The 24,094-nt window shown below is 40.5% G+C and overlaps 1 protein-coding gene across 5 annotated transcripts in view; it reads right to left on the bottom strand.

The window, feature by feature from the left end:
* kcnq1.2 (potassium voltage-gated channel, KQT-like subfamily, member 1.2) overlaps nt 1–24,094 on the bottom strand; it is a 160,171-nt gene that overhangs the window by 111,850 nt on the left and 24,227 nt on the right. For 4 of the 5 annotated variants that reach the window (XR_015094677.1, XM_086074523.1, XM_086074526.1 and 1 more), the window contains exons 11-15: nt 21,332–21,500; nt 21,080–21,106; nt 20,124–20,177; nt 19,196–19,313; nt 17,867–17,935 (exon numbers count right to left, since the gene is read on the bottom strand). Coding sequence is in view for 4 of the 5 variants with exons in the window: in XM_086074523.1 (XP_085930649.1) it covers nt 17,867–17,935; nt 19,196–19,313; nt 20,124–20,177; nt 21,080–21,106; nt 21,332–21,500 (437 nt within the window). In the remaining variant the exon portion in view is untranslated. The remainder of the gene's footprint in view (nt 1–17,866; nt 17,936–19,195; nt 19,314–20,123; nt 20,178–21,079; nt 21,107–21,331; nt 21,501–24,094) is intronic. The other variant, XM_086074524.1, reaches the window with a different exon arrangement.

Here is a 24,094-nt window from a genome sequence, read left to right on the forward strand (position 1 = left end):
GACGTCCGCTAAGTATTTTTCTTTTCTCTGCAAACAGAGAGAGAGAGAGAGAACTGGCCCGACATAAAAGCCATACGTTCACTCAAAAATGCATCTAGTGTGGAGTAAAGGTGTCATTCCAAGAGTCTTCAACAAGGGAGAACTACAGTTAACCTCTCTCGGCGCAAATACACAGCGCTTTGAGTAAGTCATCCACCAGGCCAGCCGGCAGAGTTAGGAAGATGGGGAGGGGTTGATGGTTGCAAGCAGAAGGGGGGGGGGGGGGGCTCGCCCAAGTGAGAGGTGCAGCTGTGCTACTGACAGATCGGTGGAGGGCGGCATGCCGCAGGCCTCTCCAGACACGCGGGCACATCAAAAGCTGCCAGGCCCCACCCTGGGGGGCGCTCCCTCTGCCGCCCGGTAGCTCCCTGGCCCGCCGTGACTTTGCCGTGATTTTCCCATCAAAGGTTATAAATGTTCAGGAAGGAAGGGCATTCCGGAAGATACGATTAAAACCGCACATTGTGGGAAGGGCGGGGGGCAGCGTTTAGTGGTCTGACCAGGTGGAACATTTTTAGGGATATTCAACTTTCGGGCGAAAATTTCAGGATGAGCCAAAAAGGATCTTCAACTTTTATAGGTGATTTGATAAATGTCTGAACACATATGCCCAACTGTTCTGTACTTTTCACGCGACGGCAAAATTCACAACAGGTGTTCAGACAATGAATGGACCGTTTCCGGGGCCAATGAGAATTGGTATTTCAACAGTCCTTTTTTAAAGGGTAAAGCCATGACATCACAGAAGTACCTCACAATTTTGATTCTTCAAACAGGATTTTCTCAGAGGGCAGCAGCAGCCACTAACCTCAGGGTGTCAGAAAGTGTCATCAACAGGTTGCAAACAAAGAGACTGAAGGCTTCTCAAAAGAAGAGCATGGAAGTGGATGTCCTTGGAAATGAAGTCAGTTCATGGATCAAACACCTGTTGGGATTTTTTGCTGTTCAGATTCTAGTTAAAGAAGTTGTGCAAAAGTTGGACATTCAAAGGTTTAGAGAAGGACACAGGAAGATCACCTGTAAAGGTTATAGCGCATTTTAGGTTCATTCTAAAATTCCCCAAATTCCTAACGTTTTTGGGACTTTTAACTTGAGCATGTTTGTGAAGAAGAAACATTGCTTTCATTACATTACATTGAGCTACATTCCCTTTGCTACTTTTATTTGTATCTATCCATTATTACGGCTATCATAAGTATATGCAAACTGTCCCACCAAAAAAAATAATTAAGGTGTTTGTCACATAAAACAAACTGGACTCAGTCCTCTTTCAGTGGACTCATACAAAGGGACCTTGTTCTTTTCGGTTTCACAGCGTCAGTTCTTTAAAGAGGTGGCGTTAGCATCAGGTCGATTACAACACAAGCTCTCCATAGCCTTGAAACAATCTGAACTGACCAAATCTGAAAATTCAGCTCAGTTTAGACTCATGACAGATTTACTTGATATTGAAATACAGTGGAGAGAAAAAAAAAACACATCTAATGAGTAATCTCTCGGTTTGTTTGGACGTTTGGTGTCAAAACACCCTCAGGCACCTCGAAAAAACAAATCCAATCAAGGTCAGTGGATCAGAAAGGGAATTTAGTCCCTTTTCTGTTGGTCGGTCGGTCGTCTTTATGAACAACACAAAATTTACAATCTGTATTTGTTGCTACTGCCCTGACATCTTTTTCCAATCTCCCCTAAATTTGACAAGCGGCACCGCCATTCTTTACATTAATCTCTCTTACAAATACTCACTGTTTCTTCCCTTGCCCCCCTCCCTCGCACGCTACCCTTGGAGGTCACCTCGCAGGTCATTTAATATAAGCCAGCGGCTGGGCAAGCCGCTTCGCACCTGAAGTTGGTCGTCAAGCAGCGGCGAGCGATCCTGAATGGCAGCATTGTTGTCCCCGCGGGGGGGGGGGGGGGGGGGGGGGGGGGGGGGGGGGGCTCAGACAGCAGCGCACCCGCCGACGGCCACAATGGGAGCCTTAAGGGCCTGGAATAATTTGACTAAACGCATGGGATTTGCAACTGTGGATTATCATCGTTCAGCCACGCAACCAACTGACCAATCAGCCCCCCACCCCCCTCCCAAGAGCCCCCCCCCGTTAGAGTAGCATTGTTTTGGATGAAACCATTTTTTTCATTTTTATGATTTTAAGACCTTCTGGTCTTTTGGCTCCATTTCAAATCCCTTTCATGCTTTTGCCACGTTCTGGTGCAAATACGCAATGTTGTTTGGAAGCATTATTTTCCACCTGTGACTTTTCTGCAGCCAATAAGACGCCTTGAAAAAGAACCACTCTCCTGCACCTTCTTGCTGCTCTTGGACGGCGATGGAGAAGATAAGGGGTTTATATTCTTAAAAGGGTGGGGTTGGAGGGGGTAAAGGGCACAGCCTGCCTTTAGAAGAGCTTAAGACCCAGTGTGGCGAATTAAATAGAATACCCAGACAGAATTAGTTCCGAGGCAGACTGGGTCCTATTCTATGAAACGAAACAATTAGATGGATTAAACGCAATAAGTCAGACTGCACGGGCTGCAGCTGCGTTGCCGTTTCCACGACACCCTGGAGGTGGCTGTGAGTCATACGTGGCTATTCAGCAGGGCGGCATGGTTGGACGCAGCGTGCTTCGGTCGGCATTTTTTTCGTTTTCAACCTACAGCTCGACGTTTCGGTACACTTTCAGCGGCGCTTCTTCCCCTCGTATCACTCATGTAAGGTGAAAGTCAGTATGCAACAATCAATAGTGTCGCATTCCTCTTTTGTGTTTACCCCAAGGTATGTACTTTTTTTTTTTACATTATAACGCAACAGCAGGTAGGTCGCATTGAGTGTCTACTGTATTGTCGTCTACTGTACTGCTCTCTGCTCACCATGCATACCACCACCTGCGCTCACCATTCCAGCAGTTTTATACACCTTTTCGTTTTCCAAAATTGCCACTACATTTCATTGATCACTTCAATTGTTCTAATTTATTCCAATACATGATCACTGCATCTGTTTTTTCGCCAATTTTGAATTTTTTTTATCACACAAGTTTATCAGACAGTTTGTCTATCTATTTATATGTGATTTTTTTCTCTCTCTTTATTTTACTCTGCTCTCTGCTGCCAGGTTGACATTGCATATCAGAATCTGTCTCACCAGGAGTGGACTAGTATGTACTCATTAATTGGGAAACAGCATCCAATAGAATAATTTTTGAGGAAATATGGTTGGGGGGAGGGGTCTTTTGTTTACAAAGGAGTTCCATTCATATGCTTGCGACGGTTGTCTAAATTTAGACGTTTAACTCATTCACTCCGAGCTATTCTCACAGACGCAACCCCCTGTTTTACTGGATTTTTACTTATTTTGCAAGGCCCACAAAATATTGTGTTCTATTGCTATAAAAACATGGAACCTACCAAATAAATATTAGAGTCTCTTCTTTCATCAGGAAAAAGAAGTCTATTTGTATCTGTTTCGCAGCAATTAGCATTAGAATATAGCAAAGTTTCATCAATATTCACAAACCTGTTGAAAACACTGGCAAAAAGAGCTTGTTGCAACATGGCCCTGGTTGATCTCTTATACTCTGCTGCCACTTGCTGGCCATTTTTTTTGGTAATAACTACCATTGCTTTAAGCCACCTCTTCAGTTCAGAAGCTACATCAAAGCCTTCCGTATGCTCTAGCATAAAAAAAAAAAACATTAAAAAATGTTATGAATATGTTTTGGGACCATGGCAATATTTAAAATAGAACGTGTTTATACATTTTTAGGAGCAAATGAGTTAATAGTAGTTAATAATTACAGCAAAAATGTGTATGTAAACAATATCTCAGTGGTACAAACATTTGCGGTTTGCATTTTCCATTAAGAGCGCCAACTGCTGCCGGGCGAGTTCTACAAGGGGATGATCACTATCAGCAGTCCGAGAGGTTCCAAGATTCAGTAAGTCCAGACACCCACGGACACTTTCTTTAGGCATTTTGTTGGAGCAACAGAGGAACAAATTGTCCAAATCCACCCGTCCAAATAATCCCCAATGCTGGCATTTCTGCTGTCTGACTGGCAGGTTGACTGATTAACTTACTGATGGGCTGGTTGGCTTTTTGAGCCCCCCCTCCATCATCCACCTGCAGTAAAAAAAAAAAAAGGCCCTTTAGTCAGCGGGGCCTAATTTGATCTGACGCCGCACACCCCTTACACATGTGGAACAGCTCAGCCGCCGCACACACTTTTTTTTGCCATGACGTGTCAAGAAGAGGCGAGACGGGAGAACGGAGAAGAAGCACAAACAACACTTGTTTTATTTTCACCCACCACTGCAGAAGAATTACTGGACTACACTTTCTATTAAAAATAAATAAAAAAATAAACAGCCTTGGTGCCAAGAGAATAATGCTCATTTTGCAAAAGATCCAACAATATCTTTATTATTGTCATATACTCAACAAACATATAAACTTCTGTTTTTGCTGGCATTTTTAGGAGATAAACTTCTTTCGCGTAACACAATATCACAATTTCTCTCAAATATTGTTCACAAACCAGTCTAAATCAGTGATGGTGAGCACTTCTCCTTTGCCGAAATAATCAGTCAGTACTGACTGGTTTTCTGAGCCCCCCCCCACCCCCCAATAAAACCAAACTGCACATTTCAGAGTGGCCTTTTATTGTGGGCAGTCTAAGGCACACCTGTGCACTAATCACGGTGTCTAATCAGCATCTTGATATGGCACACCTGTGAGGTGGGATGGATGATCTCGGCAAAGGAGAAGTGCTCACTATCACAGATCTAGACTGATTAGTGAACAATATTTGAGAGAAATGGTGATTATTGTGTATGTGGAAGACGTTTTAGATCTTTGACAAGCTCACTCGTAATTATCATTTTGGCTTGCAACACAAAGCACAACAAAAACACTACGACAGCTTCCTCTACTGAATTAAAAGGAACTTGTAGGCTCATTTTCCACATTACGATTGGGCCAAACTGTCATTCTGGTACGCAGTCACTTCCTATTTTTTATATCCACACTCAAAACATCTTGAAAATCACCTTTTCTGTTTTTGATACAGTATGCATTTCATTGTTGCTTCTTGGAAAGGGGGAATAAATGTTTTCTAAATTTGACACACCACAGAGTGTTGTTAAAAAAGACTGCCAAATTTGAATGTTTAAAGAAATCATCAAGTATATGCAAACAAAAATCGAAATCATGACAAATGAAGTCGTTCTCGCCTTGTCATCTGTCAATCCAATACCAAAACTTATTTTCGCTAGCATCTTTCCTAAGCCTACACATATTGTAGCTAATGAATGTCTATACAGTAAAAAGTCATTATCGACATCCTCAAATGAAGAATCTCTGAAAAGCAGCACAATAACAGCAAATGTTCACGTAAAAAAACAAAGAAACGTGCGCTTGCAAACAAATCTGATCTTGGTCATTTACGAAAGATTCCAAATGATCTCTCATTTACAAACATACCATACGTCAACATCAACAACCCCATGAACTCTTTGCTCCCATTATGCCTACTCAGCACTCAGAGCCTCCCTGATTTAAGGTGAAATAAAGCAGAGCCCGAAGATAGCGAACGGGAAAGAGAGACCACAAGGTCAGGTGTCGGAGTTGTCTGCGGTTTGCTGAGTCATTGGATTTAGACCGTTTTGTCATCCAGTGAGAGCGGATGCCTTTTCACATAGACGTTCATAGCACTCGCACTTTTGTTGTACTTGAAGATAGAATTGCATATTTTGCAAGTGACCGAGCGACCGCTCTCATTTTTGGTCAAATACTTTCACGGTCTAGTTTGCTGTGCCGATTGACCCCCTCATGATTTTTTTTGCTAGGCGTACATGTTGTTTATGTAAAAAAAAATAATAATAATTTTTTTGGGGTGCAGTAGTCAAGCCAATGTGTCGATAAGTGGGTTCAAACGCGAAAATGCACAAGCTTTTTCAAAAAAAACTCTGCCCCCTACTGCACCGGAATGCAAAATTACCCAAAATCTGCTCACAAATTGCACGGTTCATCTTTCCTTTATTTAAATTGTCAACAACCATTCACCCATGAAACTCAAGATTGGTTCCAAGTGTTGCTCGGGAGGAAAACAAAACAGCATTTTCTTGCGTTTCCTTTTCTTTTTTTTCCCCCCCATCACCAAGAATTAGCAGTGGCCTGTTTCTCTTTCCTCCGTTTAACCCACTCGCTACAAAAGTGCCTCTTAGCCCGTGTCTCTCGACCACGAATAACCCCCCCCCCCCCCCACCCCGCTCACCCCCCCGACGGGTCAGCCCGACTGCGGCCCTCTCTTGCTCATTTGAAGTAATTGCTCGTGGCAGTCAAGGTGTCTGCATAAGGGCCTGTCATAAGCAATCCGCTGGCATGAGTAGGGGCCTTGTGCATGAACCTAATCCAGTCAAAATGGAATGACAGAGAGGATTAACAAGTTACTCAACAGCTAAAATATAAATGGGTTGGGTGGTCCGTTAAAGCTCAAAAAGTAACAAAACAATGAAGATAATGTTTTTATGTACCAAGGCAGAAAAGCACTATTTTTCTTCCAGACGTAGGCCTACTCTTTTTTTTTGGGGAATTCCAGATATAAGAGCCCATAAGATGTTTTTTTTTTTAACCAGCCGTTTTGACTTCATTAGACAAAACGTTGACAATGATGTGAGAATTAGTTCACTACGATGGATCATACTGTATATAAATATATATTTTAAAAATTCTGTTATTCCAAGTAGTAAATTAATCTGTTGTCCACTAGAATTTATTTTTATTTTTGACAAACAGCATATGTTAGTTCTTCTATCCTTGCCAGCGACGTATAGTGACAATCTTGCCCTTCCCACGAGATGGAAATTAACCTGCGTATCAACTTTTTGTGCGAATTTTTTGTCCAACGTATAATATGTGTATTTTTGGTTCAATAAAAATTGGTAAACGTTGATCCACACACTTAAAATTGGTGGCTCAAAAACAACCTCAATGTCGGTCATAAATTGGACCACTTGAGTCAATTTAACCAAAACTTTGGTTTTGACCCAAGTAGCAGGTCAACCAAAATTGGATTATGTTTGACGCAGCAGTTTTCAGGGTGCAGGAACAAAACTTTAAAAAATAAAATTAAAACTTGGGTCTGGACAATTGAAAACTTTCAATTTCAAGGTTGCAAAACTCATTTTTGTCGCAGGTTCCACTGTAGTTATGATCTTCCTCTGTGGGCTGTTATGATGAAAATCATAAAATGCATAATAAACTCCTCATATTATTACGTTTGCACAATTGCCCAAAACTTGCATTGTTATGCTTTTTTTTACACATCAAATTAAGTATAACAATTACTAATAGCGATAAAAAGCAAAGAAATTTTGCAATTTTCACATCCACATGACACACTTGATTTGCTGCCTTAAGTTTGACAAATATACTACAGGAAGTATGACCCAAAAAAAAAATCTGAGCCTTCAGTAGAAGAGTCTGGCCCGAGGTTTAAGAAAGCACGACAATCGGAGTCCAAAGTCAAAGTCGTGTTGATGACATTCTTCGATACGTTGGGAATCGCCCACTGCGAATTCTTGCCACAGGGCCAAAAGATCAACCAGCACGTCTATAAATAGACCAAGAAGCGAGCGTTGTGGCAGGATTACTGCTTCACCCTCACAATGCATGTCAATACTCTCAAATCCTCTGAGCACCTGACAGTTCCTGGCCAAGAAGAAGAAGACACCAGTCCTGGAACTTTTCTGACAAATCCCGTACAATGTTGCTGACCTTTTTTTTTACATTCACTAATGTATATTTAGTATTTTCTGGTCATGTACATTTGTTTCATTTCTGCTATTTATATTCAGTTTCATAAATAAGTACATTAGTATCTACTTATTCGGGGGTTTACAAATCACATCTGCACATGTATTATTAACCATTCTAACATCATGCTGTTTACATATATGTGCACATACTGTATAATATACTGTGTGATTTTTTTTTTTTTCTTGTGCTGCTTCTTCACAAAGATCCACCTTCTATTCAACTGTATTCCAAGGAACAGGTATGTGCGTTTGCTGTGTATATACAGTAAGCACTGGAATGCATACACACACACACACACACACACACCCAACACACACTTACTAATTGGACAATAACAAAAGGCAAGCATCACGTCACGTCATCCATCCACACAACCCCGACTGCAGAAAGGCTTCCCGTAAACAGAGGCTTAAACACACACACACACACAAACACACACACACACACACCCCCACCCCCCCCACACACACACACACACACACACACACTGCCCCCGAGGCTCACTTCCCAACACAGCATTTCCTGAAAACGACGACCGCGAGAATGTGCGCTGTGGCCTGACCCAAGGTGAGAGAGACAATGAGGCAAAATTGATGGATAAAAAGATGAGATGTCAAAGCCATGTACAGTTTCACCACCACACGCGCGCGCTTTCTTCCAAGCCGGATTGCTCCAGATTAAAAGAAAACATATCGAGTTCCTGTTCGCCGGGTGTTTGGGAGCGACCGCAACTTTTTGTCCGGCGTCCGCCGCAAAGGCCCGAGAAGGCCTGGCGCAGAGCACAAAGAAAAACACAAGTTTGATAGAGAGGGAAAAGTGTGGTTTTCCTTGATTATTTTCTTTTTCTGCTTCCTGCGCACAGCGGGATGGAAAAGTGGGCTCCGAATAAGACAATGTGCAGGGCCACGTCGCTCGGTAATGGTTGGTGTGAGGCGGACTCGGCGCCAAGACATGCCTGACTTTCGACACCAGAAGTCAGGGAGGGAAAAAAAAAAAAAACTCTGCAAGGACATTTCCACTTAATCTAAACACATACTTAACATATCCTTCTTGCTCTGGGTGGAAATGAGAGCAGAAATGATGGCATCTCGATTATATTAAAAAAAAAAAAAAAAAAAAAAAGGAGCTCCAAAACAAAAGGGTAAGTGAGGAGCTTGGAGGTGGAAGAGTGATGTTGCAACAGCGCGTCCTGCTGGTCATAAAAGGAAGTTCCCATCCTCCACTCTCACCAGCCATCCAGTTTTTGTCACGCTTGTTCTCATTCGCGTCACAGATGAGTTGGAGTCTGTCCCGGTTGACATTTGGAAAGGTACACTCCGGATTGGTTTGGACGAAAAAAACTTTACACAGGAAGGCCAGAGTCGAGAATTAAACTGTGAGGTCGACAGAGCAGGCAAGGTGACAACCATCTGACTGGCTCATGTTAAACTTCTTGGAATGAAGTCACAAAAAGTACAAAATTGAGAGGAAACACAAAAGACAAATACGTACTTCTATTTAAAAACTAGGGCATTTATGCTTGTTTATATACCTCCACCCCCCCTCCCCAATAGTTATTCTGTTCTATATTTAATTATTTAAAAAATCATTGCTCACTTGGTGTGTTTAAAACCCTTTTTTTTTGTAGGTGACGTTATTTTCCATTTAACATTTAATAGCATCCGAAACACATTTTCTTTATAATAATAATAACAATTATTATGATTATTGTAGTTTATTTCATGATTATCATCATTATCATCATCATTATTATTATTATTATTATAATTACTACCACTATATGAAGGCCGGGTAATTTGGAAACCAAATGTATTGATAATTGCGGAAATGCTGCAAGCGTTATACTTATCATAGCGTTTTTTATTCTCCACACGTTTTTTGCCGTGCGAGAACTCCCACAAATGACTTCCGATATACACGGTTCAAATTTCAACTTGCTTCAAAAAGTCACGCCGCATTGGGAAAATTAATCGTCTGATTCCACGTTACTTACAGTTTTTGCATATTTTAACGTTAAATATCAACTTTTCCCCCATTAATTTTCAATGGGCCTGACATTGAACCTTTTTTAAGTCCCACTTTCCACACCCACCACTTCCATACATACAACCGATCATCATTACCAGCTCTCTGACACTCCTCAGTGGCACACTTGGTAAAGTGCATTGTCCAGTAACCCGGAGGTCGCGGGTTCGAATCCCTCCTCCAACTGTACATTACAAATATATTCCTACATGTATCCCATCATATCAAGAAATGCATGATCATTTCACATAAATTATTAAACAATTATCTTTCAGTATATACTTCACTACTTATTCATTGAAATGACATACAATGTCCCAGATTGTTCTATGGCTGGTGATCAGTGTGCCCGGGTTCAAATCCCACTTCAAATTTCCATAGCATTCACATGTCTGCTGAAATTGCACTTAGTATAGTTGTAAAAAAGTAATGCTATTTTAAAGCCAAATATATATTTGACTTGATACGATGCTAATTGAGATTTGTCTTAAAATCAGATCAAAACTACATGTATGCAAGCATTTTAAACTGCAAGTAGTCAATTTAAATAAATACTCTAATTTGACATCAGAGAGAGAGAGAGAGAGAGAGAGAGAGATTGCAAAGCACTTATTAATCACGGATTTCAATTATTATTATAATCATAATTAGCTGCATCACCAAATGGACTAAAAGTGAGCTTTAAAATTGACAGTCGTGCTCAGACCGAGACGTTTACAGCACATATACACTTGCGGTATATAAAGGGTGTGGCCTTTCCGCACCAGAGGAAACTTATTTTGGGGCGGGCGGGGCAGGGCAGGTCAGGGTGGGGGATTCGGGAGGTTATTAGTCCCATTTACAGCCATGACCCACTCAGGGGGTCTCTCACTATAATCTGGGCTCTATATGGCTCATATTAAGAGCAGTGGAAAATTACAGCAGCCAGCAAGCAAGGCGACAGACACGTGAGGAGGAACCACTTCAGATAATAACACATCTGTCTCGTACAAAATACACAAGGAAGACTTTTCAGGCGTGAGCTTTTTAACTTTTACTAAAGCAGATTTTCTTTGTCTTAACTTTGTCATAATGAGCTTGCTACTTTTATCAACAAGGCGTAAAAAAAAAAAAAAAAAGACAAACAAAGCAAGGTGAAGCACGGCTGACATTTTGACTGATTGGAAATGACTGAAAAGCAAGGAAAACTCCATCCAACTTTATTTATAACAAAAACCCTGTTTACAAGATTCTAAAAATCGTTGACTCTTTCCAATTGCCTTTTTTCAAAGTTGTTGCTCTTCTAACAGGTTAACAGGCCAATATGTTGCATCTCCCTATTTCGAGGGTTGCAAGAGGAGGGGGCGTGGCGTTCCAACCGCAGCACCCCCCCCCCCCCCCCCCCCCCCCCCCCTCAGACGAGCTCTGTCAACAGGCCCTCTATTCATCTCCAGGGCCGGAACAACAGAGGGCGCTTTCTGACGGAGCTCCGGCACCTGGCCGCCGATGGACGCGACATCAAAAGGTCGGGTGGCGGCGGCCCTGCTCGCAACACCTGAATAAACCCTCCTCCTCCTCCTCCTCCCCCCTCCCTTGTACTCACATCCCCCACCGCCGAGCCTCCAAATCCACATCAAATGGCGTGAAATCCCCGCGAGTACAAGAAGGCAGCCAAAAGCAGAGCGAAGGAAGCCTTCGCGTCGGGGCTGTACAAACAGGCCACTCAGGTGCCGCTGCACACTGCACTTTTCATCCACGGGGAGGCCCGGCGAGAAGACGGAGCGAGTGTTATTTATCCAGGTGTCGGCGCTCATGTCAGAGCGGAGAGGGGCGGGGGGCAGCGGGGACACCTCAAAAGGACAGGGCCGCATCTATGCCAAGTCTGGGACTCTTCCAACTGGGCTGGGTTTTCATTTGACTTGCATGCTGCAGTGGTCAGCGTCATGACAGGCTATGAAATGCACCTTACATTTGACAGCAAAGGAATTTTTTTTTTTTTCAATTAAGCACCAAATTGTTGAGTACAGTAAAAGGAAAAGGAAATAAACATTTTCACCGTGATGTCACACTTACAGAAGACGGCGCTTTTTCCACGAGTAAACAAACCTTTCTTACATGTCACTTGCCCAAAGCGGAGCGATTGAAGAAAACACGCAAATGGCTTAAATGATATTTTTAGCTGTCGTTTGATCGTGTGGCAGTTGAAAAGATGGTACATGAGGTGGATTGCTTCCATGATGGAAGTCAACCCCCAAAAATTGGTTAATATTGGAGTGGAAAATGACTTAAGCAGCAAGATCCAGCCTTTTTTTATCCATCTTAAGGGGCGGCCATTTTGCTACTGTCAACCGAAGATGACATCAATGTTGTAACAAACAATCACAGCGCAGCTTTAGTAAACAGGTGAGCTCTGATTGGTTGTTGCCTGAGCCCTGAGCAACTGCGATATCATTATCTGTCGACAGCAAGTGGCAAAATGGCCGCCCCCTGAGATGGATAAAAATGGCTGGATTTTGCTTGATAATTAATATTCCACAAAAGTAATATTAATCAGTCATGTTTAGACTAGTGAAGTCACATATAAAATATCACTGTCAAGAAATGTTTATGGTTGACGTCCACTGTAACGCTGATGTTAGCTAGCAGGTTAGCTCGCTTTTATGAATGGCAAAATTACTCAAAAGACAAACCAAGACAACATTTTATATACAAAATGTGCTCCACAAAGATGATGATGTCGTTTTGGCTGACAGTCTGTCCTTTTACAATTGGCTACTCGGCCCCGAGGCAGTCTTCTCTGAATAGTAATAGCCAATTGAAATATTCTCCTCACCCACAGGTTCGACTATACCAACTTCTTTTTTTTTTTCTTTTTTTTTAATGTGTTCCCTTTCTAAATGAGCCTTTTGGGGTATTTCTGGCCAAGTGACACCCAATACATGTTTTTGTCATTATTTTTCATCTGTCAGCAGCAGTTGTTCACGTTGTGCCATGCAAAGTCCTCAGGTGCTGCCGATTGTTTACAAACATTATGAAAATGTCGACACCTGCAGTGGAGCGCTACGGGTTCATTCGGCCGCTAGACAAAAAAATATTTAATTTGTCACAGAGGCTGAAAGAACATGTTTATTTTGTTTATGGCGTACACTGATTGTACGTGATTAAAATGTGGTCAACAGATGCATGCAATTTTCCGCTATTCTCCTCGAAAATAAGAAAATATGTGCAGTTTAAAACAATATAATCATGCACAACTGATGTCCATGTTCGAATTCAGTAATAAAATGTACTTAATTCTAACTTAATAAAATACTTAATAATATAATTTAAAATTGTATTATTATTATTATTATTATTATTATTTCAATGTATTTGTATAAATGTTTTGTTCTGTGTAGGTGTTTCTCAGGCACAAAACCTACTTATGTCTTTGATGTCGCAAACAGATTTTCCAATGAGGCAAATAAGCCATCAAAACTGCTTTGGAAGATGGAAAACATGCACCTGGTATTCAAAGACGGAAAAAGAAGAAACAAATAAAGTTTTACCCAAGATGAGATTGGCTCATTGAAAGATGAGAGGCAAGCACAGATCTCCCACCAATGATTGCATTTTGGTGAGTTATACTCTAAATGCATCTATGGCAGTGTGTCAAAAATATATAGAATACAGTAATCTTCCAAAATGTGTGGGGGATGAGAACAGAGCCCTGCTGCACATAAGGAAAAAAACCAACAACCACATTCACACTGAAGGATCATTTACAGTCTTCACTTAACCCACCATACATTATTTTGGAGAAACCCCACAGCAACCTCCAACCCCGAACCTCAGACAAGTGAAACATATATTGTATATGCTAACCACTAACACACAGTGCTGCTCATTATATATTCAAAATATCCCAATGTGCTCGGCCAAAGAGTAAAGAGCAGTGGGTTAAAACGCACATTTTTCTTCCATACTTCCCTATCAAAAGCGTGAAGAACACAGTTGAACCAACGCGCTCGTTCCCGTCCCAAACATTTGTCAAAGGCGGACGTTTTGAAAGGAGTCCGGCACACATTGCGCTGTGGACGGAACGCCGTATGCTGGCACCGCCCCCGCCGTGCTGTGGATATCACAGTACAGTGTACAAGACAAGCATACAGAGGCCACACAGACAAAAAGTCAATTTGCTCACAGCAACGGCCGCACAAAAGGCGCCAGTTGCCCGGCACAGAGGGCCCCCCACTTAAAGAGGCCAGGGGCCGTGATGCATGCGTCTCGGCCTCCAGTCCCTCCCGCGGCACTGCTGCGGTGCCTTTTCATTATTTATCTCCGGTCAGCTCGGCAGAGGGGGAACTAATTAAGAGATGCCCGCAGGTGGCCTGCGCAGGCTTTTTGTAGGTCTGAGGATGAGGAGGATGAAGAAGGACCGACCGAAATCAAGTCAGGAGACAACTGACACCGAAACGGTCAATGCGGTTTGACGAAAGAAATAGTGGAAGAGGTATTGGCTAGTGAGGCCTAGCAAACGAGATTGAAAATAGAGTGAAATTAAATCAAATACAAATGAAACAAAACAAAATAAAATTGTAGGTATCATATCATTTCATTTTGGAAAATCTTATTAAAATAACAAAAAAAATTTAATTTGATGAAGCTTTTATATTTAATGTTTTATTTATGTTCTGTTTTCATGTCGAGCCATGTGGTTCACTCCCAAAAATAAATAATGATGCTTGCACACAGTCGCCCGCAAAAATTTGGAAAGACTTCACCAACAAGTAAAGAAATTTGGACTTGAAATCAGTCCCAGAATAAAATGATCATGTTCAACACCTAAAGTTTTCAAGATAATTGCGTTTAAAATTCTGTCAAATTTGTTGGGACTCCACTAGTACTCTCCCCCAAAAGATGAGGACAGCCAATTTTAAAGAAAGACCGATATAGCTCAAAATTGCATTTTTCCTGAAAATTGCATGTAATTAATGGCAATTTATTATTCTTGTAATTTCGATTGTCTCATTCCTGAAATTGTAAAACTGCCACAAGCGGGTCGCAAGCACCAAAACCTTGAAATAAGGTCAATAACGAAATCTGGTATCGATACTTGCTCAGCCCTAATAATAATAATATTAAAAAGAAGAAGAAGAGAAAAACAATTATAAATAAATATTTTTTTGAAATAATACAAAATAAAATAGCAAAGTTTATATGAACTGTATATTTTTTTTTTAAATGGTCAGGGAATAAAAATTTAGGAATTTTGGTTTTTAGATGGCTCAAACATACACTTCATAAATAAATAAATAAACAATAAACGTCAACTTTAAGAAGAAGAAAAAGATAAAAATAATTAAAAATGAAAACAATATTTTTGAAATGATAAAAAAAATAAAATTCAAATTTAAATAGAATAAATATGCTATGTTACAAACAAAAACCAACAACAACAGAGTTTATATGATGCATATACTTTTTGAAATGGTCAGGGAATAAAAATTTAAAATAATTTAGGTATTTTAGATGGCTCAAAAATACACCTAATAAATAAACAATACACTAACTTCAAGAAGAAGAGAAAAACAATTATAAATGATTTTTTTTAATAATAAAAAATGTAATGCCAAATTAAATAGAACAACCTGAGTTTATATGAACTGTATATACTTTTTTAAATGGTCAGGGAATAAAATTCGAGGAATTTAGGTTTTTAGATGGCTCAAAAATACACTTCCTAATAAATAAATAATAAACTTCAACTTCAAGAAGAAGAAGAAGATTCAAACAATTATAATTTTTTTTTTTTAATAATAAAAAATAAAATGCCAAATTAAATGGAATGAATAAGCTGTTTTCCCAAAAACAAAAAACTGAGTTTATATGAACTGTTTATATTTTTTTTAAATGATCATGTACTGGTAAAATAAACCACAATGACTTTGCAGTGGTAACAGTCGTCGTACTGGAAGACACCAAAAGAGTCACAAGGCCAAACTGTGTATCTTTACGCTAGCTCTGCATAATCCTTTTCAAACACACACACACACCCTTGTTGGTGGTAAAAGAGTCTTTGGTCATTTGAAGCTTTGTGCACGTTTTTTTTTTAGCGAGTATTGCACTCAAACGCTACCCTGCACCACTTCCTCTTTAGAGGTCCGGTGATGACTGTGCTGACGCTTCTCACACATATGAAAGAAAGAGAAGAAAAAAAAGACTCCTCCCACACAACCACAAAGTAACACACTCATTTCAGACACGGCCCTCTGCAACAAATCCAAACAAACAGCGGAACTCTCCAACTTGCGCGACAACAGTGCAGTGGCGGAGGAGGGAAAACCTGCCGTGCGTGATCGGTAGTAGACGCGCCCTGGGGCGGTTTCAGGGTGGAGATCCGCATTACGGAGTCCAAAATGACAGCGCTATCCTCCATGGCGTGACACCGAAGCAGCTGTTTTGGGAGTGCCCTCGCACGGCTCGGGTCTGAGCCGGGCCATTAAAGTTGACTTACGAGCACGCCGGCGCTGCACGAGACACAAGCGTGTACTGTCTCTGAACGCCCACTTGAAACGCGGAGGGCCAGCGCTCTCGCATGCATCCGCAAATCATGTCACGATGCAGATGCCACGTTTTCAGAATGCTTTGGTTCACTAAGGCGGGGGTTACTCAACTTTTTCGGTCCAGGGACACTTTACTGGGGAGTGATTGTAATCCAAAAATTGTTTCATTCATTTCACATTTTTCCACTTTGTCCAGCTCTTCTGGAGGGATCCTCGCCTCCAGACCACCTCACCGGGGAGGCGACAAGGAGGAATCGTAACCAGATACCCGAGATACCTCATCTTGCTCCTCCATTGTGTTCAATGATTATTGTGAAAAAGTGGAAGGTCTTAGACATGGCCAAGTCGATCACCAGACCTTAATGCAATAGAGCATGCATTTTACCTTCTGAAGAGGAAAGTGAAGGACAAACCCCCACAAACAGACACGAACTGAAAGAGGCTGCAGTAAAGGCCTGGAAAAGCATTTCTTCTAAAATATTTTTTTTCAAGCCTAACACATTCACTCCCAGCCATTTTCACTGAAGCAACTTCCGGCTGTTTTACGGGAATTAATTATATAATATAAAATGAATAAAATTACTTATTTTCACAAAAACAACAATAAAATGAATTAAAATAGTTTGTCATTAACTTTACAGCTAAGATAAAAAAAAAATTGTTATGTTGCAAAGCATTAACTCATTCACTCCCAGCATTTTCACTGAAGCAACCCCCTTCGCTCACGGCTGTTTTACTGGATTTTGACAGATTTTGCAAGGCCCACAGAATATTTTGTTCTATTGTTATAAAAACACAGAACCAACCAAAAGAAAGATTAGAGTCTCTTCTTTCATCAGGAAAAAAAAGTATATCTGCATCTGTTTCCGTTTTGCAGTAATTAGCATTAGAATATAGCTAAGTTTCATCAATATTCACATTCCTGGTGAAAACACTGTCAAAAAGAGCTTGCTGCAACGTTGCCCTGCATGGCTGGTCTCTTATACTCTGTTGCCACCTGCTGACCGTATTTTGTAATAACTACCATTGCTTTAAGCCACCTCTTCATGTCAGAAGCTGCATCAAAGCCTTCTGTATGCTCTTGCATGGGTGAAAAAAACACATTAAACATGTATAAATGCGTTTTTTGGAGTGAAGGACAAAGTATTAAAAAAACATACATAACGGTTCAACCTCCACAAGTTTTGATAGTGAAAACGAAAAATGAACAGTGGTGATTGGTGGAAACGTTAGCAAAACTACAATAACACGTAAATGCTAGTGAAACCACAAATAACCCCCCCCCCCCCAGAAAAAAACCCTTGGGCTTTAAGTTGTGACCATTAATTGTATGTCAAACCTTTCCATAGTGTCCTCTGAGCTGGAAGAGCAGGGCAAAGGGCGGAAGGTAGAGGAAAGGAAGGAAGGAAGAGGCATAGCGGTAAAGAAAAGGAGAAGAAGAATAGCATGAGAGCCAGTACAGTACCTTGTGGAATTCAAGTGGTGTGTGGAGAAAGAGTCCTGGACCGATGCCACGAACGGGCAGGTCAAAAGACTGCAAAGAGAAACAACAAGCATCCTGGCGCTCAGAACTCCCGCGTGACATATTTAAGCATTGATTTGGTCTCGTTCTCATTTTTTTTTTTAAGGCAGTGGATGGTTCTTGCGTGTGGAGAACACAAGAGATATGAAGAATACGTGTAAAACAGATGACGTTAATAAAACTGTCACTTGGAACAGAAAGGTTCACTCGCCATTTTGTTTCCAAGAGGGCAGAGAATGTGGAGTAAAAATGTAAAGCCGAGAGTGCATAGAAGTAGGATCTGAAGAAGGGAGGGCCGAGGGGAGCGCAAGCTAAATAGCTGAGACCGAAAGGGACCTTTATAAAGGCTAAACTAACGCAAAGAGTGTGTAAAAAAAAATACAAGCAGAATATCGCAGCCAAAATCCTTCATATATACTTTGTGCTTAGCGGAGGTAATAATACAACATTACAGGGTGCCGATAAGGCACAGATTTTACAGTAAAAAAATAAATGAATCAATCTCAAGGCACACCACCAAAAAAGAATGTCACCAAATGTCACTATTATTTGGCATTTGTAGAAAATAAACGGCAATTTTGGGGTCAATTAATTAAAACCCGAGAAGACCCCGAGGCACGCCATCATCTGTGAAAGCGCAGTGGTTGAGGATCACTCATTAATGTGAAGGCGGTGACCCCCTTTGGAGCATTATCCCATACATGTAATTTTGTGTATGTAATCCTATTGGAATTTGCATTAAGTAAGAGAATATATCGTGGAACTATTATAACGGTTTTGTTCTACGACCTTTCACTATTTGTGGATTATTTGTCAAGTGGTTAATGGGAGGTGGCAACAGACCATCCTGGATGGGCTATCGTATTTGATTCATTCATCTATTTATTTATTTACTTACTTACTTACTGTGCTAGATCTTGCCACTCAGCAACTTTTTTTCTCTCCAAAAAGCACTGAGCAACCAATTTTGCTACTCTGCTCTACTTTGGAGAAGTTTAAAGACTTATTGACTTACCCTCTAGTATGGAAAAGTCAAGCTAGCCTTGCATCAAGTGTTAAATATTAATTGTAAAGACATACAATATCTGCATTACTTGGGTGGCTCAAAAACATATGGCTAGAACAAAACTATATAATCTGTTGTGTTGATAGATAAACCAGCTAGCGAGCTGAGCCAGCTAGCTCAGAAAGCTAGCTAGCTAAGACAGCTAGCTAACAAAGCCAGCTATGTAACTAGAACGAGACACTAACATCATTTGACATGTGACTTACTGAGTGTTGTCCGTCACTTCAGAGAGCGGAATATCCTCACACATGCTGTCCAGCTCGTCGGTCAGGCTGCTTGCGCGGGTGATGTCGACGGACATGCTGTCTCCATGGGTCCTCTTTACTGGAAATGAAGATTAGCGTTTAGGTTGGAAGGTTGTTTTTTTCTTTACGAAAAGATTAATACACAATCTCTGTATCGGGATATTAAATGTATCAGCATAGGATAATATATAGGGACATAAGGACATCACTATTCACAAATTCACTTGTTGTGGGGTTTTTTTTCCAGCTATTTGTGTTTTTGATGCATTTTCTTTAATGCGCTAAGACACCATAAGATGGTACTAAAGTCCTAGCTAATTGTAGATCTCCACTGTGACAGTAACATCTTTCCATGTCAGAGTGGAGCAAAGTTTAGCCTGTAATGTTAACTCATTCACTGCCATTGACGGCTATAGACGTCAAAAATTTATTTCAACAATTTCTATTAGTTTAGCATTTTTTTCCCACTTTTGTTAACAAGAGTATGGAAACCTAGAGAAAAAAAACATTGTACATTAAGAACAGATATAAAATTTGTGATTAATTGTGAGTTAACTATTAAAGTCATGTGATTAATTACAGCAAAAAATTGTAATCGCCAACCGGCCCTAATTTTTTAATAATCTTTTCTTTTCTTAAAAAAAAAAAGATTATTTTAAAAAAAAAAGTCTAGGTTTCCATACTCTTGTTAACAAAAGTGGAAAAAAATATTAAACTAATAGAAATAGTTCAAATGAATTTTTTACGTTTATAGGCGTCAATGGCAGTGAATGAGTTAATGAATGTTGCTAAAGCAAAACTATGCATCTGATTTTATTTTTGACAAAGTATGGAAATTTGCTTGTTTTTATTTCAATAACACAAACAAGAAAAAGAAAGCGAAAGATACCTGGAGAGGAAGGGCAGCTCAGAGTGAAAGACGACCAAGAATGATGACGAGGGCCTGGGAAGAGATGTAGGATGGAACACAAGTATTACACTTTCAGGAGTGCAAAAGACTGCAACAAATCTGCTTTTTTTTTTCTTTTTTTTTTTTACATCAACATTGTTTTGCTTCATGGAGTCATTACAGTTTGCTTGCCACTGGTTCCGTTCACTTGGGGACAAAGGGCCTATAAGTCTGATAGTGTTTGGGTCTCATGAAAGAGGAAGACCAGCTAGTGAGTCACACTAAAAACAAAACGAAAGAGAAGTCAAAGAAGACGGCGAAAAGGAAACCAACAAAGAACATGACCGCCCAAGAAAAAGACAACAAACAAAGATGAGAAATGGCCGTCGGTGAAAAGGAAGATAACAGGCAAAGAAAGAAGATGATGACAGATGACTAAGACTGACAAAGACAAATAATAAAAAAGAAATTGAAAAAAAAAGAAGGAACAAGACGACATACGAATAAAAAGACAGGCAAAGGAGACAACAAACGGAGATAAAAACAATAACGGATGATTGAGGAGAAAAGATGAAGACGAAGACAGATGAGGACGATGAAGACAGATGATGGCAAAGAAGACAACGGGCCAAGAAGAAGACGGCCAATAAAGTTTGATGACAAAGAGGAAAAAGACGACAGACAAAGAAGACAGACGACGACAGATGAAGACATCAGATGGAGAAGACACGGTGGAGGACGGACAACGAAGAAGACGGTGAAGACAACGTAGAAGATGACAAAGAAGACAGATGAGGAAAGACGAAGAAGACAGACGACAATGAAGAGGAAACAGCCAGCGCTCTCAGTGCATTTTTCGATTATATAAGGTTTACTTAATGCTTTTTTATTTATTGGCTACGATCATGTGTTTGTCAGCTTCACCGTAGCCGTCAAGCTAAGCTAAGCTAACTCACCTGTTTGTTTGAACATCCTGGTGATTCCTGTTGTGAGAGAGTGGGACTCGTTTAAGGGAGCGCATACGACCAACCACTATTACGCTATTATTGTTTCTGCGACATAATAACCACACGTATAATCGCTACAAATGTAAACTGTACAATATCTCAACTAAACTGCATATATGCATATCCAGCCATCCATTAATCCGAACTGTATGTTTCCGTTTATGTAACCAAGCAGAATTGCATGCGTGTCAAGTTCAGCACCTTCCGCGGCGCTGCCCGGCTCCTCCATGAAGAAGGAGGCGTCCTTTTTCTCCACAGAGTCGTCGATGTGATCGTATGTGATTCGAGGGATGGACACGGCTCGCTCCGACGACACGTCGATGGAGTCGTTACCTCGTATCGACTTCAGCCTCCTCTTGGGGCCCTTTTTCTGAAGCGCACAACAAACATCCCAGCGGGTAGAGAAGCCGACATTCACACGTGACAGTATATAAGATAAAAAAATATACACAGTAAAACTGTACTTGTAGGATTAACAAGCAAATACGGCAAAAGAAGATCTGTCAGTATTAGTGCGTTAATTTTGAGCGGCGCTAATTTTTTTTAACCTGCAACCTGTAAAACTTATACTGGGGGATTTCCAGTCTCAATGCAGAAGACACGTGCATGTCAAAATTTTGCAGTAATACATTTTATAATAATGCATATATTTGTGGCGACGGGGGTCAAATTGTGTTTAAAAATTTTACAAATGTGCACAATTTCACAAGTTGCTTCATGTTAAAGATGAGATAGCTCTTAATATGAAAAGAAAAATGCACTGATCTGTCACCGTCTTACAAATGCAATTATGCCATCTAGTGGCAGAAAAAATGACCTCAACACAAATCAGTTTTACAGTACAGTACGTTATTTACAGTACAGTAAAGCTTTTTAATTTTAACTCATTTTTATGATTTATTGTGAAATTACTGTATCAATGATTAAAAGATGCAGCCATATCTCTATTAGTTTTTGTTAACATGAGTATGAAAAATTAGGAGAAAAAAATACTTTATTGTAGATTTTATTGTACATACAGAACAGATGTAAAATTTGTGATTAATCGTGAGTTAATTATTGAAGTCATGCGATTAATTACCGCACAAAAAAAAAACACCGTATATATTAAGCATTACTTAAAGGGTTATAGTAATACTGCAACACCCATGCTACCATTAGCCCATCTATGGTGTTTTCAAGTGTTTGTTAGCATTTTTTTTTTTTAAGTAACAGTATGCAGTTGTTTTAAAAACATGTGTAATTCTCTTTGGGTTATGTTTAGTTTGACAGTAAAAATCAACTTGAAGTGAAAATAAAGCGCTTGAAGTCTCTTTGTTCATAGTAGTCACTCAGATATTCATAGTTCATATTTTTTAGGATACCCCATATCATTGGTCACTAGTGGTGTGCCCAAAAATCGATTCTCATTTAGTACGATTCAGAATCAATTTTAAATGTCCCAAAATCTATTTCATTTAAATTATTTCATACTGTCTTGCCTTTGTTTGCGTGTGCCTTTATTGGGAATGCTGTTCACGTTGTACCCAATCTGGCCACTTAGGGGCAGTGTGGTGCCGCGCGGTCTGATACACTGTTAAGTTATAGCCACATTAGAGAGTAGAAGGAAAAAGTCACGATCAAGTTATTCCAATAAAAGTATTTTTTTTTTTTTGCAGCGTGGAGCCGTTCTTGTGAGTGATAAAAGTGCCCGAGTAGCGCACTAATTAGCATTAGCGAGTCAGACTGGAGTAGATCATTACGATTCCTTGAACATCTATAAATTGAGCAAAAAGCATTGTCAATCAAATCATTTTCAATCAAAAATCGTTCTTCACCGAAAATCGATTCTGAATCGAATCGGACACCCACAAATCGGAATCGAATCGTGAGACATTCAAAAGATTCCCACACCTATTGGTCACACTTTTGATTCAATACCTCTCTTATGATCCTTAACTAACTTCATGAAGCAACCTGAACTAATTATCACCATTATGTTTGCACAAAATCCAACTAAAATCTTGTGAGAACGCATTCTTTCAGCCACTGCGTGACTCTTTCTTCGGACCCCCGAAAAAAAAGTGTCTGACCGACACCAACGCCATGAGTACAAGTTGAATTCTTTAGCGGCAACAAGCAGTGCAGGCCAAAAAGCGAGCGAGGTTGAGTGAGCCATTCGAAAGAGCCGGTGATGGTGGAGGTGGAGAATTTAATGAAAGGATTGGAGGGAATATAGAAAGAAGAGAGCAATAAACCAATTATGCAAAGAGGGAAGGTGGGGGCCGACGTGGACGGCAAATATGGAAGAGAGACAAAAGGTGTCGTGCAAAGTCACATGCGGTGACAGAAAAGAGCGGAAGCAGCACCCCCCCCCCACCCACGTCCCCCTTTTTAGGTGCGGGTTCAATGCTACACAAAGATTGTTTTGTTGTTGTTCTGCTAGACAAAGGTTTACTCCCATGAGAAAGGCGGCGATGACATCATCTCAACTGACTGAGTCTTTGTGCACGCCAGACAAAGGCATCAAGTCATCCTGGTGGAGTCAGGAGGAGGGGGACCATGTGTGTGTGCGTGCGTGTGTGTGTGTACGTGTGTTTGTGGGAACTTCATTTGCCCTTTCAAGCTGCACGGTCGAGGTAAAACACAGCTAATTTGGTTGTGGAAGGTGAAGGAGCGGCGCCGGCAGACAACACAGCACAGGCTAGACATGCAAATATGCCACCTTCAGGACGCTGTCATTTGTGTAGTTCAATTCGGAATTCATGTTAATGTCGGGAACAAATAATGCTGGAAGTTTTACGTTCAACTTTTACAATCAATTTTGGAGTGTAGATGCAATGCATCCACTGCACGGTGCATTGACAAAATCGGGTCATGCAACGATTGTTTTAGAGTTATGAACCAAATTACATATTTTACGTGAGAAAAAAATCTCACAAAGAGTGAACACACGGGTCAATTTGGTACCTTCTGAAATCTTAT

Source organism: Leptonotus elevatus, chromosome 4 (assembly GCF_054856555.1).
Source record: "Leptonotus elevatus isolate MCC_2025b chromosome 4, RoL_Lele_1.0, whole genome shotgun sequence".
In the NCBI taxonomy this organism is placed as follows: domain Eukaryota; kingdom Metazoa; phylum Chordata; class Actinopteri; order Syngnathiformes; family Syngnathidae; genus Leptonotus; species Leptonotus elevatus.